The following is a 16,410-nucleotide window of genomic DNA, read 5'->3' as shown; positions in this document are numbered from 1 at the left end:
ATCTATCTATCTATCTATCTATCTATCTATCTATCTATCTATCTATCTATCTATCTATCTATCTATCTATCTATCTATCTATCTATCTATATCTATCTATCTCTCTATCTATCTATCCATCTATCTATCCATCTATCTATCTATCTATCTATCTATCTATCTATCTATCTATCTATCTATCTATCTATCTATCTATCTATCTATCTATCTATCTATCTATTTATCTATCTATCTAACCTAGGGCTCAAGGGTAATTTTTAATGCGTTAATTTGTAACTATATAGTTATTTTCCATAGCACTATTTAAATACTCTATAGCAAAACGTTATATTGGGTATATTTGTATTCTATATCTTTATTTTATTATCTCATTTTTCAACACAAGGATACTGCTGGAAGTGTGAATTTCCCTACGGGGATGAATAAAGTACCTATCCATCTATCTATCTATCTATCTATCTATCTATCCATCTATATATCTATCTGTCTATCTGTTCGTCTGTCTGTCTGTCTATCTATCTATCCATCTATCTATTTATCTATCTATCTATCTATCTATCTATCCATCTATCTATCTATCTATCTATCTATCCATCCATCCATCCATCCATCTATCTATCTATCTATCTATCTATCTATCTATCTATCTATCTCTCTATCTATCTCTCTATCTCTCTATCTATCTATCTAACCTATGGCTCAGGGGTCATTTTTATATGCGTTCATTTGTAACTACATAGTTACTTTCAGAGTTACACGCTACTTTTGTGTGTCAGTAATATGGGGGGGTAACACAATTACTTTTTGAATAATCTACTAGTAACTATAACTAATTACTTTTTTCAGTAACGGGCCCAACTCTGCTTAAACGAATAAACCTTGGGGTAGGGAGAATAACATAACCTTCTCTCCCCTGTGACTCCCATTGTGGCAGAAGGTGAAGGGGGGGCGGGTAGTTGGTAGCTGTCTCTCAGATTATGCACCAATTAAACTCCATCCAGAAGGCGTTAATAGGGCTTGAAAAGGATTTACATGACCCTGTCCAGTCAATTGCTGCGTGCTTTGTGGATGACATCATTCAGATCACCTCACATACCAGCTGACCCTCCTTCTCCCCAATCTAGATTTCCCCCCACCCCATACCCAAGAGTAGCCTCACTCGCATCCACCCGTCTACCTGCATTGGCATTACCTACGTCATCAGACATCTCTTATCCAATTGGGTAATAGCTCCCGTGAAACCCCGCCCCATCTGCGTCGTCCTCCTCCCTTCTCTAAGCCTGTTTACTGACTACAACGTGAGCTACGGTCGCCGTATATAATCCCGGTGTGGACACGTAGCATTCTCAAAGGAGAGAAGATGGAAAAGGTGTAGTAAGAAAACCAAACAATCATTTTAAACAACAAAAACAAGAAAAAAAGAGGAACTGACGCGAGGAGTCTAGTCGATGTCACCGTGATTGAAGGTTGGATGCTGAGGATGAGGATGCGCCTAGCTTGACGCGGAGGGGCGGTTACGCAAAAATAAACACAATTTACTCGTGTTTTTACATCATTTTCCATTCAGTAAACGAGGATTTAACTACACGAGGGATGGATGTGAGCTCTCAACATTGAGGTAAGAGAAACGTTGCCTCTATTTAGCTGGTAAATATGCAGCAGTCGTGTTAGCATATAACGTGACATGAGGTTGATAAGGTTCTCAAAATAATGGTACGGGGCCTAAAGTGAGTTGTATATTGTTGTCAGATTTGATTAGCTCGTTTGTTTGTATTGTTCCAGTAGTATTGGGATGCATGTTATTTGCTCATTTCATATTACACTGGTGTTGTCTCAATACTTGATTGAAGTTAAATGTGCATGTTTACATACCTATCAACCTTAACCAATTGCTCCTCTTATTAATGGATGTGATTCCCTTTATGAAGCTTTATTAAACCTTACAAACACAGTGCAGCACCTATTTACTCACAACAAGACAGACTATTTAGAATACCGTTACAATACTATTAGTTTACAATGACGTTTTTGTCTGCTACCAGTGACTGAGACAATCTTGGTAAAAGCCGAAATGAATAAAACGAGATTGGTCCAAATTCTTGTGCCCCCTCACTGGGAATTTATTCTGTGTTTTTTTTTGTTTGTTTGTTTTTTTGTTTTGTATGTAATAATTATTGTGCCCCACATGCATTTGATATGCCCCCCTTGGGACTGATGTCTGGGGACTGGTCTGGGTCCAACAAAAAATCAACATTTTTTTTTCGTTAAAATAACCCATACAACAATTGTGATACAAACAAGTTGAAATGATCATAAAAAACATATAAAATACGTAAATGCTTGCGTCACTGGTGGGGTGAAAGTTTGGTGAGGGGATATTCGTCAATGGGTTTATTTGCCCCAAAACAACAAGGATAGGGTAAGCCGTAATGCTATTGAGTACAAGCCAAATGGAAAGTGTATGGATTGGTTGATTGTTGTCAATCTTAAATAATGAATACAAACAAAATAAGAAAGAATGGCATCACATCAACAAATATGTTATTCACAATGGCTTCTTAAATGTGAATTACATTCAACTTCCGTTTTTACTATGAAACCAAACGGCAAGGGCTTTTACATGCTAAACATTTTTTAAAAAAATACAAGTGCAGAATAAATGTTTATTTACATTAATAAATAATGAACTGTCATCAATGTAAACTCAAAGAGGAATGAGTGTTTATCCATTCAGAACGCAGAACACATTGCACGGTGCAAATCAATGAAGTAGCGAGACTCTGAAGTGTACCAAGTTATAGAAAGGGTTCACTGCATTTTATTTGTGATCCTCAGATTGATATACTTGATAATACACCTTAACTCTAAAAAAATAGGGTTCCCGCTTTCTTTTTTTGAATTCCTTTTACGGAATACGTTTTTCTTGGTGCAAGGGACAACTGCCTACATGGTGACAAACCTAGCATTTATGTTAAACATAACTTACACAGCACATACATGTAATACTCAATTCCTTCATTCCTACCCCATTTTCTCGTAGACCAAGCCCACTAACTTAGCTTGGTTTTATTGTCTGTATTAATAGCATATCCTATGCTCACAGTTCAATACATGCAAGGTGGTATAACAGCTTTCACAATCAGTTTGTTGGTTATGTTATTAAGGTGGTTGGGTGGCACCAGATGTGTCACGTACCCAATTTTAATAGAGTAATAAGCCTCGCAGTTCACATTGTCACTAAAAAACTGCATTCCTGTATTCATCAGATGATTTATGTGTGCTGTTAGGATGTATGACTTGACTGCTAGCTTGGACGTGAGTATAAATATAGCCTCACAGGTGTCATGGCAACAGTGTGAGCTCTCTTCATAACCATGCATCTATATGCTTCTAATTATATTGCGCCTTAAAAGGGTGATTGGAGTTCTAGTGTGTAGTAGTCAGTGGTGGAGCGCACCATAAATGCAGTTTATTTTTATGAGATTGATGCATAAATGTGAGTTTGACCTTTCCACTTATCAATTTCATTTCTTTCACTGACATAATCCAATTTGAAATAAAAGTACCATATTTTACACACTGTAAAACGCACCGCCAATGTATTTTTCATACACTGGACTAATAGGGTGCGTGAAATCAAAACTAGGGGGGTTGCATAAAAAATAAACTGATACATTTAAATTAAAATAATGTCTTTCATAGAACATAAATTAACATTAAGACATATGGTTTCACCACTAAAATTAATTTTTTCATAAATGTTTACCGTGCTGCCCTTTTTCTCCCGCTAAAGAGCTAATGAACAACATAAAACAACAAAAAAATAATTCACAACGAATATTCCAAAGTCAGCTTCTGTTCTGCCGTTGAATTTCTGTGTTTTTCTTTTTATCCCTTTAAGCAACCAACAATTAACATGTTAACCAAAATAACTCACTCCAAGACTACTCTATATGTTTCTCAAAGGCAGAACAGTGACCTAACTCCGGCAAAAATGATTGTGAACCAAACATTAGCTATATGTATTTGAGTAAACATACACAATTGAGAAATACAAATTGTTGCATGAAAAGCTCTCAAATAATTGACAGAGCCCTGAAAATTAAATTAATAATCAATTATCATAATAAATATACACCTTTCCCTGAACTAATTCAGGGGCCAATTTTTTTTTTTTTTTTTTTATAAAAATGAAATAAATAGTAATCTGCAGGAGACTGTTACCCAAGATATGCTTCATTGTTTCCCAGGTAGTGCGCATATTGAACATTTGTAAAATTGTTCATGTAATTCACATGCTTTTGAATTTCTCAGTCAGGTTTATAAGATCAAATTGTATGATCTTTAACATGATTACTTTTAATTTCGGTTGCCTTAATCATGTACATTCTGTGATATTTACATCTCAAAGAATATATTTTTTCTGAAAAATCTGGTACTATTGTTGCATTTTGGTTAATATAAGAACCCTTGCATCAACAAGCATGTTTATACAATTAACATATTAACCACAAGAGGGCACTTGAAGACTACTCGATATGTTTCTCAAAGGCAGAACAATTTACGTATGCAGTATGATATAATTGTAAGGATACATTTTCAACTTTATCCACCGCGTTTTCCTTTATATAAGGTGCACTTTTAAATTTCTGTCCAATTTGGGGATTTTTAGGTGTGCCTATTAGCCCAGAAAATAATGATATTTTTATCATGTTACTGCATGTTTGCCTTGACTTTTACTCTTGCGGGATAATTACATCTGCATACAGGTCTGGCATGCAGAGATGCAATTATTTAACACTGAATTTATTCGTCACACCTCCCCCTGTCTTTCAAGGTTGCCCGTTCTCCAGTTGATCCCCCATGGCCCTGATTCACGAGCCCCGTGCCCCATCTCCATCCCTCTCTGGCTTCAACACCCCACTCTCTGACCCCCCTTCCTTTCGCCGGCTTGATGCAGAGACACCGTGCACCCCCGAAATGGACCTAACGCCCACCCAATGCGTACTCCGGAACGTCCTCTCTATAGACATGGGGGGCACGGTAGAGACCGTTGGAGGAGGAAGCGAAGGTGGAGACGGGCCGACGACCGGGCCCAACCAGACGCCAGGCGATGAGCAGCAGGAACATTTTGCAAACAGCGTCCTCAAGCTGCACGACCACGATGGTGGTCCAACCAGGACGGAAGAAGAAGGGACGCAAGCCGATTGCAGCGTTGTGCGGCGTGAGGCGGAAAACGCCAGACTTCAGTGCCAGTCCACTGGAGGAGGTGGAGGCTTCCTAGAGGGCTTGTTTGGCTGTCTGCGACCTGTCTGGACTATGATTGGGAAGGCATACTCCACTGAACACAAACACGATCTGGACGGTAGGTTTTGTCGATGCCTCGCTTTTCCCTTCAGGATATCATTAGCATACCTGTTTAATTCCACTCAGCCACTTTGCTCAAGCTAATTAAATGATAATACCTCCAAGATTAATTTCATGAAACAGTTGCATACCAGGGGTAGGGCATCATCCCCCTATCAGTTAATTTAATTAAATCTTTCAAGGAACATACATAAATGAGCAGTACAACCTTTGAAACTTTGTTATTCTTTGCTGCCATCTCCTGGCTTAAAGTCATGATCGCAGCCTTAGTCAGCTCATTCATGATGTGCGTGCAAGTACGTGCATTTCTTAGACACACTTGAATAAACTTAAATTAATGTTCTTTTTACTGAATGAAACTTTTTTGTACCACTAGAAAGCACTAAATATTGCACACGGTCACTTTAATAGAGAAAATATTTAACTTTCATTTTTCAATATTGAAAAAAAGTAATTAGTTACAATTAAAAGATCCAGCAGCGCTTGTTCTCAGCCAATCAGAACAGGGAGATGACGACAGCCGGTCATCCATCTTTGTATCACATTGATCCACAAGCTTGTATCTTGGTATGTCTAGTTACGAATTTCTTTCGTTCTGGGAGTAGCTTTGTAACCTGAAAGATTTGTATCAAAAATGGTTTTACAATGTGTCTGGGGCACTTGGAACATTGATCAGAGGTATTCAAAATGATTGGCAGGGGTGAGATTTGTCCTATTTCCTCAGCCAAAAATTATTTTGGAGAAGAGTTGGAAGTGCATAAAGGCATCCTCTTGCTGACACGTTTAACTCAAAATGAAGATGATTGATGGGAACTGGAATAAAGTCATAAGTGCTACTGTAAGCGTTTTATTTTTATTAAATTGAAGTTTACACTGCTGTTGGGTCGGTTATAACACAGCACCCTATGAGCCTCACTTCATGACATGTAGCTTCTCCCTGCCACGTTAATTTATATTACCATGAAATAGAAACCTGGACACACCTTAAAAAAATCCGGATTGGGTTCGTACTGTCATGGATATGAACTTTTAAAATTATGTGCAGCCTAAAAAAATGTTGCTTTTCTCATCGCATTATATGTGCCAAGAAATAAGATTGAGGTGACATATCTAAAACGTAAGGTCTGTTAGAAGGGAAAACAATAAAGTGCATATACCCTGCCTTACATCTGCAGTAAGAGTCCGTCAAAGCTGACAAATCTGAATCAGTTTCTATATGAAGTTGATACAGTGCTGACGACTTCCTCATAGATCGCCAGCATCACAAGGTTATCAGTGTCTTTGGACACCTTGATGCCATGAACGTAACTCTGCATAGAGTGATTGAGAACCTTTTTTTACTGTCTTTTGAAATAAGTTTGCATATTAAGGAAAAAAAAATCTGGCTATGCTATCAGAAACAGCGACTAAAGAGTTGCTTGCTGTTGATTCGGCCGTCCTATTTGCTACGCTTGTGATACATGGATACCGTAACTATGGAGGCCGTTGCTTAGCGCTCTCCGTCAGATCTATTGATGACTAGTTCATTTAAAAAGTAACTCAGTTACCCCCTAGATTACCAACATCAAAAAGTGGCATGTTACTCCGAAAGTGACTACTTACAAATGACCATATACACTTAAAAAGAAGCTGACCCCCTAAAACTACTATAAAATAGGAACATAAAAAGAGAAATAAACGAAAACGTGTACACCAGCCTGCGGAAGCAGTGAACTCATATTTAATATTGCTTGACTTGTGGTATATTGAAAGCTTGCAAATAAACACTTAGCCGAGACACTCCATATCCATTTTATTTCTGGGCTTCAAATCACTCCAAGATCTCCTTCTCCATTTTTGGGTACTATCCAAGTTATGTTTTCCGGGCATGTGTATTGCACAAATCTCATCTCATCTCATTAGCTGCACCGCTTATCCTCAGTAGGGTTGCGGGGGTGCTGGAGCCCATCCCAGCAATCATCGGGAAGTGGGCAGGGGACACTCTGAACTGGTTGCCAGCCAATCGCAGGGCACACAGGGAAAGACAACTCGCTCGCTCATTCACACCTAGGGACAATTTGGACCGGCCAATCCACCTCAAATGCATATCTTTGGAATGTGGGAGGAAACCGGAGTGCCCGGAGGAAACCCACGAAACTCCGCACAGGAAGTCCGGTAGCTGGATTTGAACCCACACAGGAGGTTCCCAAGACCTTAGAACTGTGCCGCACACGCGCTAACCACGGCGCCGCCGTGCTACCCTTTTGCAAAAATAATTTTACAAATAAAAAGATCCAAACGCAACGTAAATTCTCTGCTCACATTTGTGCCATTGAGTTCCTGTTGGTTTGTTGTTCTCGTATGTGAATGTTTTGAAAGCAAACTGTATATAAATAGTCATAAACAAGCAGTTTCTTCACAATTCAAAGATCCTTTATCAAAAGCTCCGCCTGTCTCCTTTTCCCCCTGATGCTCACCACCCCCATACCCAGCTTCACATGCACGTGCCCGCCCCCATCTCTATCCATCCATCCATCCCGCTGCAGCCCTCTAATGAAGCCAACCCCCTCTGACGCACTGTTGTTTATGTCTGCAGCCACTACAATAGTGCAGCGATCCCATGGGACTCCTCTGCCAAATCTGCCTCATGTATTATGCATGTCCACGCTCTGACCCCTCTGCCTCTCATCTCTATTAACCTGACACGCGCACCGCCAAACGCATGCGCTCAAGCACGCGCATACCCGTAGCGCTGCAAATAGAAAACGTTTAATAAGCACCGCCTGGCACCAGCCAATAAAGTGGGAGAAGACGAAGTCAAACTAAAGACATTACACATTGCTCACGCGGGTGGCAGATTTATACATACCCTTGTTTTTATGACTCGCTTTAATACCCTCTCTCTCTTTTTTTTTTTGCTATTCTCCACCATCCCATCCATGTCCTCTTGTACAGTGTTTCCTCCACTCTGTCTTTCTCTCCCTCCTTTATCCCTACTGTTTATCACTCCCAGTTCATCGGCACCCTCACTCGTAAAAAAATATACAAGCATCATGACATCCAGCCAAGGTCATGCAGACCAAATTTTGATCAGCACCCTCTCACTCGTGAATTTTAACTCAATGACCTTCACAAAGGAGATTCAGTAAAAAGTATTGTAAAGAAAGTTAATTTATTTCAGACTACATAGGTTTTTTCAATTATTTTCTATGTGATATCTAAATCATTCTATGAAGACATTTCTACTACTTATTAGGCCATCGCCATGGTGAGACTTAATTTAGAAGCCTTTTTATAGCAGCCGTATAATGAATAGAATTAAGATGCTGCTTGCTGCCACTTTGAATTTTTTAACTGTATTTGGTAGCTTGCTGTTTTTTGAGCTCTAATTTACTTCATTTCTTCATGAACAAAACCCTATTGGCATGTTCATGTTTGTTCTTCTTTAGATTATGTATGTTTCTTTCATTCCACCCATCCATTCATTTTCTGCACGCTTATCCTCACTAGGGTCACGGGGGGTGCCGGAGCCCATCCCAGCTATCTTTGGGCAGTGGGCAGGGGACACCCTGAACTGGTTGCAAGCCAGTCGCAGGACACATACTCACAATTAGGGACAATTTGGACCGGCCAATTCATTTGAAATGCATTTTCTTGGAATGTGGGAGGAATCCGGAGTACCAGGAGAAACCTATGCAGGCATGTGAAGAACTCAGCCTAGGGATGTTGCGGTAGCTGGAATTGAACCCTAAACCACCATGTTTTTTTAATTCTTTTTCATTTATTTTTATTCACTACATTATATATTTTTATACATTACATTTTCTTTTTCCTAGCTCTCTGTTCTTTTTGTCAAAGTGTACGACACTTCCTGTCTGTGACTTTCCCAGGTTAGTTTTTTTAGTATATGCTGTGGGCTAAAGAAAATGGCCAGTCTGCCACAATTAGGTCACGGGCTGTAGGGTAGACCATTTTTATACAGTATAAGACTCAACTATTCTAGTAGTGTATAGAGCTTCATTAACCACAACAAAACTGAAATATCCTCCTGTCCTGGTAAAATTTGGATTTTGGAAAAGTATTTTCTTTAATTGATACTTCTGTAATTTATTTAATATAAGTTTCCCTTTTTAACTAAATTAAGAAATTAACATCTCCACCCATTATCGAGATGGTTGAAGACTAAATTAACTGTAAAAGCCCTCCGTAAAAAGGTTCAATGTCAAGATCTCACTAAAATGTAAAGAGTGTTTTAATGCACCATGCAATGCTCCCTTTATGACGGGTGGTTTAATAAATATGGTAAAGACTGCATAGCTGTAGAAATCAGTGAAGTCGCCTTAAGTAATAGCCTCTTTGGCAGAGGTGTAAAATATCGTAAAAAATAGATGGTCTTCTGAGACGCTCCATGGTGACGAAGCTATTCTCTCTGCAGAGAGAAAAGGCTGCAAAATTGCCTTTTATTGATTTTCATCCGACTGCCCTGGATTTCTTCCATTTACCACACAAAGCAAAACAGCGGAGATCAATCATAAGACTTCACCTTAAAGGCATTAAACGTCTCATTAGCCATAGCGAGCATTAATCATTCATGGCGTCCTGATTATTTATGACAAATGTGTCTGAATCTTGTTGTATTTCGCATCAGCATTAACAGCCTGTCATCAGCCGCCCCTCAATGAGATCCCCCACACTTCTTTTTTACCCGTCTACTCCCCGTCTGTACATTTAACTCGAGAGATCTCAAATCATCCCCTTCCCCCTTACTGAGGGATGTACACTTGTTTTGCATCAGCCCCACAAATGTTCTAAGGAGGATTTGGGAGGCTGAGGCAGAATTACACACGGGAGATTAAAAGCTTCGGCGCCGGCTACAAATTTATTACATTTAGGTTTACCGCAAAGAGCAGAAAAGCACCTGAAATGCTTTGCAGGAATGAAAATGTTTCGGGAGGATTGATCAGGATGTAAACGTGCTACATACATATTAATAATTACATCTATTAAATCTTAACTGTACAGCAAGAAAAAGGTGTGTCAATATAAATTTCCTGAATGAATTGTGTTCTTTTTTTTTTTTTAAAGGTTAACTCCAATGAATCCAATATAGCTCATACATATATTTATCTATCTTCATTATCAAGCACCAAAGATTTAATGGGAAAAACTCTATAAATTCCAAATGGACTGGCGGAAATATTTTAGTTTATTTATGTTTGATATTTGAACGTGTAATAATCACACAAACCTAGTTCTTAAGTCTTGAATGTAACTTATTATACAAAATGCAAGCAGTTTTGATAAAATCTGATTCTCTGCAATTGCAAAAAGTAAATAAAATTCATGTAATTGCAACTTTAAGACATATAATAGAATAGAATAGAATTAAATTTAATTCTATTTACTTTTATTTGATTTTATTTAATTTTATTTATCCATCCATCCATTATCTGCACCGCTTATCCTCATTAGGGCCGCGGGGGTGCTGGAGCCCATCCCAGCTATCTTCAGGCAGTGGGTAGGAGACACCCTGAAATGGTTGCAAGCCAGATGCAGGGCTAATTTACTTTAATTTAATTTAAATGAATAGTCTTTTTTGACATTGATAACAATGTAGTGAACGTTGTCTGCGTTCGAGAATTTATGTACAATGGGCATAAAAAGTTCTCCCAAATCTATTGGTAAAATAACTAATGATTAATATAGCCGATTTTGTAGATTGGAAGTTGCAGTTGCTGCAACATATTCACCTTAGTTATTTATACATAAAACACTCTTGAAGTTTCCATGTGTGTTAAATTGTGCTTCAAGCGACCCAAAGACTAGCATAGCGAGCATAGCGAGCAGAAGTATGGTAGCATACTTCTTAATACAAGCAAAGGCTCATCTTCGACTATGAGAAAATAACCAACTTCTTGTTCGAAAACTAGTGATGTATTGTTTACAAATTTCATCTGCTACCCCTTAAAGTAACATTGTTGCGGAGGCAGCAAAACTGCCCTTTAAACTGCAGTGCAGATTATGTATGTATTTTTAAAATTGTTTATTTGTTGGCCTAATGCAATGTTGTCAGGAAAACATGGTAATTGATATTTGTTTATATGAAAGAAACCGATTATTTAATCATGTTTGTGTGTACTGTGCAGCTGATTTATAGTTCAGTAGACACTCAAAATTAGGAGAGAGGACATCAATGGGTTCTGTACTTGCACCTAGAACAGGAGAGGACCCAACCCTCAGATAAAAAAGCCCTACCCTGACTTTTTTATTTTTTATTAAATCTCTAAGGTTATAAAAAGGAGATACGCCCTAAAGGGTGCGGTAATTAAAGAACAGCAAAGCTATTGGCCAATAGTGACTATGAAGTAAACAATGCATAATTGTTAAAATAACAAACAACAGTGAGGTATAACAGTCAAAATTAAGAGAAGGCATGTCATGCAGTTTCCTTTGCAGGTGTTCAATACTAAAAGCAGAATCAGCAGGACAGTTGCCAAAGCCCAACAACTCTTCTACGAATATTACCTGACAGTCAACTTTGTACTCAATTAAAATGGATTTTGGAACACAGTGACGCTCACACATACTTTCTATTTGCAGAGGCTTGGGAAGTCCCCTTTGAGGAGATTTCAGACCTGCAATGGGTGGGCAGCGGGGCTCAGGGTGCCGTCTTCCTAGGCAAGCTCCACGGACAGGAAGTGGCAGTGAAGAAAGTGAGAAACATCAAAGAGACGGATATCAAGCACCTTCGCAAACTCAAGCATCCAAACATCATTACTTTCAAGTAAGTCCACTATTGCTTATCATTTAGGTTTTTTTTCATTGTTATTTTGTTTCGTGGCATTTTGTGTCAAATGAATGAAAACACCAAATGTTATATGATAAAGAGCTGCTAACTGCAACGAATAGCACCCAGTGCTAGTATCAACTCCAGCCTCTTTCCATTATCTGATCTCTCCTGAGATCTGTCATCATGCTGCTGCTTGCTGTCAACACTGGTAGTGCTACACCTCTGTTTGAACAGTTCCGAATGGGAGCAGGAACATTAAGCACATAAAAACATCCAGATTTTGCTGAAAATATTTTTTGTACTCAAAAATAATTCTGTCAAATGTGAGTTTGATGATAGCAGTTGGCTACTAGATATTTAGCGAGTCTTTCTTTTATTTTTAGAATTGATTGTTTTTGGCCATAGTCTCCAATTACAGTTGTCCCCCATGAAAGCAGACTCTTTTAGCTTTTGTCCAAAAGAAAGACAATTTATTGACAAAAAATGACAGATTGATTTATTAATGAGTAATCTTTAAAAAAACAATTCTTTACTCTATTGAAAAACGACTAAGCTAATTAATTATGAATATAGCAGTGAACGTCATCTTAGTGTACCACTAATTAATTATTTCTATTTATTTATGTTAATGCTCTATACTGTTGCATTTATGGTGTCAAACATGAGAAAATTAACTTTGGGCTAACATTTGAATCTTTAACTCTGAGTTAAACATGCTTTAACCTACTTAATTGAGGGTTTTAGCCATAGTCTCCAATTAGAGTAGTCCCCCATGAAAGCAGACTGTTTTAGCTTTTGTCCAAAAGAAAGACAATTTATTGACAAAAAATGACAGATTGATTTATTCATAAGTAATCTTTAAAAATACAATTCTTTACTCTATTGAAAAATGACTAAGCTATTTAATTATGATTATAGCAGTGAACATCATCTTAGTGTACCACTAATTAATTATTTCTATTTAGTTATGTTAATGTTCTATACCAGGGGTCGGGAACCTATGGCTCGCGAGCCATATATGGCTCTTTCTACGAGTATCTGTGGCTCAGAGACAGATTTGATTGCATGCAAAATTTCTCCATCTTGTCCAAAACTTGGTTTGTCAATCCCATTAAGTTACACGCAAAGCCAAACCGAAACTTACTGATAAATGATTACTTCGCAGTATATATATGGCACGTTTTTCACTACAATTTACAGTCAAGGTGTCACACAAAAAAATGGGGAAAAAAAAACTCGTTTTAGCTGTACAACGCTAAAAAAATCCTTTATATAAAAGTTCACTATGTAATCTGTGTTCAGTGTTCAGATACCTTATGATGAATCCACAGAACTGTAAATACGCCAAAACACCGGAAGAGAACTTAGTCATTTGATTGGGTGAGTGGGAGGGATGGGTGGAGCTATGCAAAAAGTACAAGCATTCCCTCCCATCTCTCGCCAAAGGTAAGCACATAAGGCTCCCTATTCTCAGAATGTTGTGACGTTTTTACAAAATAAATGCTTGCATCTGGTTTTGAAACCAATATGTATGATAAAAAAGGGTCAAAAGGAGTTTAACCGATCTTGAGTCATTGCAAGAAAGAGACAAGTTTAAAGTGGTATGTTTGTTGATTTTGGGACAGGGGCTCTGGCATTATCAAATCATCAAAAATAAATGCGCTGAAGACTAAGCTTTTGTCTGGGGCGCGGGTTTAGCAATTTAGTAAATTTGTCTCATAATATATGGTGTGGCTCTTTCCCAAAATAAAATTAATATTTTTTGCTTTTATGGCTCTTTGAGTCAAAAAGGTTCCCGACCCCTGTTCTATACTGTTGTATTTATGGTGTCAAACATGAGAAATTTAACTTTGGGCTAACATTTGAATCTTTAACTCTGAGTTAAACATGCTTTAACCTACTTTATTGAGGGTTTTAACTTTTGAGTTAAAGTTATAAGGTATTAATCTTTGCAGGGCTCTATCCATCTTATTTTTTTTCTTTGCAACAATTACTTTGGGAAAAAAAATTCAGCATAGGCGAATACCCATGACTGCCTTATTTGAAGAAAGAGATTCTCGTGATTGGCTGAAACAAGTATCAGCTGCTTATTAATGTCAATTTTACAATCAGGAACTAGAAACATGAATTTTATATTTTAATTATTTTGAATTGAATTAAATTAAAATGACTTTATTGTCGTTAATAACAATGTTGTGAACATTGTTTGCAACAAAATTAGACAGCACTCCAAGCTAAACACGCAATAAAGACTTAAAATATTGAAATGAGATGCAAAATATTTACAAGGTAGTTCTTGGAGACTGGCCCAAGTTGTAATAATAGTGCAATAAAAATAGTACAGTAACATTCAGCAGCAACAAAAAAATCCAAAATAAGCCGAAAAAAGATTTGAATACACTTTTTTTGATGGAGCTGCCAAGATATATTTTTAACAGTTTTGCACTCTTGTTTAGGCGGGTGATGGACCTGGGGAATAATATTCTCTTCTCTAAGCCTGTTAATTTCTTGAAATTTTAAGCACATTTTGTATGTTGGAATTTGTAGGCATTTCTTCCAAATTGTTGAGGAAGGGGTTTGTAACATTTGTTCCGGTATTGATGACTGACAAACAGTTGAGCATTGGTTATATGATTACGGGTTTTTTTTTATTCTGTAGAATGGATTAATGTGATTTTGGTTCAATTTAAAAAAGCACCCCAAAACAAGAGCTTCTTCATTGGATGAATTTGTCTCATAAGCTCTTTGAAAAAATGTATGTGTCCTATCATGATTGCTGTCCACTGACAAGCTTAAATCCCTCCAACAGAGGAATTTGCACCCAGGCTCCATGCTACTGCATCCTGATGGAGTACTGCGCCCAGGGCCAGCTCTACGAGGTGCTAAGAGCAGGCAGAAAGATCACGCCGTCGCTCCTCATGGACTGGGCTATGGGCGTAGCTGGTGGGATGAACTACCTTCACTTACACAAGATCATCCACAGAGACCTAAAATCACCAAAGTGAGCTCCACGTTTGTTTCTGGAAATTAACAGAAGGCAAAAATTGTGTCAACGTGTTCTGATGATGATTTCCATTTCAGCATTCTCATCACGTATGATGACGCAGTGAAGATTTCTGATTTTGGCACGTCTAAGGAGCTCAGCGACAAGAGCACCAAGATGTCATTTGCCGGGACGGTGGCCTGGATGGCTCCAGAGGTCATACGGAATGAGCCTGTCTCAGAGAAGGTTGATATTTGGTAAGTAGTGGTTTTTGGACTTTTCTGATGTGTATTCTACTGTTCACCTCACATATATGAGGTCTTGAGTTCTATTTCAGGTACCGCTCTCCCTGTGCATGGGTTTTCTAGGCATGTTTCTTGCCACATTCCAAAAACATGCATGGCAGGTTCATTGATAACTCCAAATTGTCCCTAGGTATGAATGCACGGGTGAATCGCTGTATGTGTGTCCTGTGATTGGCTGGCAATCAGTCCACGGTGTCCCTTGCCCATTGTTAGCTGGGATGGGCTTTAGCATCCTTGCAACCCTAATTATGATAAGTGTTTCCCAAAATGAATTTAAAAAATTCGTGCCCTTTAAGATATTAATTTTAAAACCAACATAACAATTATCACATGCTCACCTTAGAGCAGGGATATCAAACTCAGTTTGACTCTGGGCCAGATTAGTAAAAGAATGTCAACCCCAAATTATTAGTTATGTTTTTCAGTTTTATGCTTTATCCTTCTGCCTAGTTTTGTAACCTACCCTACATGTTATAATTATGATGACTCGGAATATTTTCTAAACACAACACATTTATTCATAGATAATAGGAACAAAGATTTTCATGTTTGGCATTGAATGTGTTGACTGCTTTACTTTAACAGTTGTAATGAATGCAGTTTTACACCTGAACCTACTTACCATGCTATACAAATTGAACACTGCCTTCTAGTGGCCATAGAGAGCACTTGGTTTGTATAATTAAAAACATCATAATCTGTGATAAAAATGACCTATAGCCTCACTTCTTATTTTTTTTGACCTACTCAGAAATTTATGGCGGGTTGTATTCAACCCTCCAATTAGCCGGCTCTGACCCTCGGGCCATATGTTCAATGTGCCTGCCAAGGAGCCAAAAGAATAAACACAATGCATATTTATAATGAAGAAATTGGGGGATGAAAAAATATGTATTATCAGAATTTAGTAGTCCATTATTGATTTCACAAAAAATGCACAATAAGATTTTTCTTTACAACATAGACATATCTTTGCTGGATAAACC

The 16,410-nt window shown here is 38.0% G+C and overlaps 1 protein-coding gene across 1 annotated transcript in view; it reads left to right on the top strand.

Annotated features, from left to right (window-relative positions):
* Nucleotides 1-1,285: 1,285 nt before the first annotated feature.
* Nucleotides 1,286-16,410, top strand: part of LOC148364612 (mitogen-activated protein kinase kinase kinase 12-like) — a 37,836-nt gene continuing 22,711 nt past the window's right edge. Inside the window, exons 1-5 of the mRNA XM_088338768.1 lie at nt 1,286-1,618; nt 4,838-5,365; nt 11,947-12,130; nt 14,946-15,137; nt 15,218-15,376. Coding sequence (XP_088194894.1) covers nt 4,864-5,365; nt 11,947-12,130; nt 14,946-15,137; nt 15,218-15,376 — 1,037 coding nt within the window. The 5' untranslated portion in view covers nt 1,286-1,618; nt 4,838-4,863. The remainder of the gene's footprint in view (nt 1,619-4,837; nt 5,366-11,946; nt 12,131-14,945; nt 15,138-15,217; nt 15,377-16,410) is intronic.

This window comes from Urocampus carinirostris, chromosome 6, assembly GCF_059441175.1.
Source record: "Urocampus carinirostris isolate Australia breed hairy pipefish chromosome 6, RoL_Ucar_1.0, whole genome shotgun sequence".
Lineage (NCBI taxonomy): Eukaryota > Metazoa > Chordata > Actinopteri > Syngnathiformes > Syngnathidae > Urocampus > Urocampus carinirostris.
The sequence above is the reverse complement of the archived record's forward strand: the minus strand, read 5'-3'. Positions and strand labels throughout refer to the sequence as shown.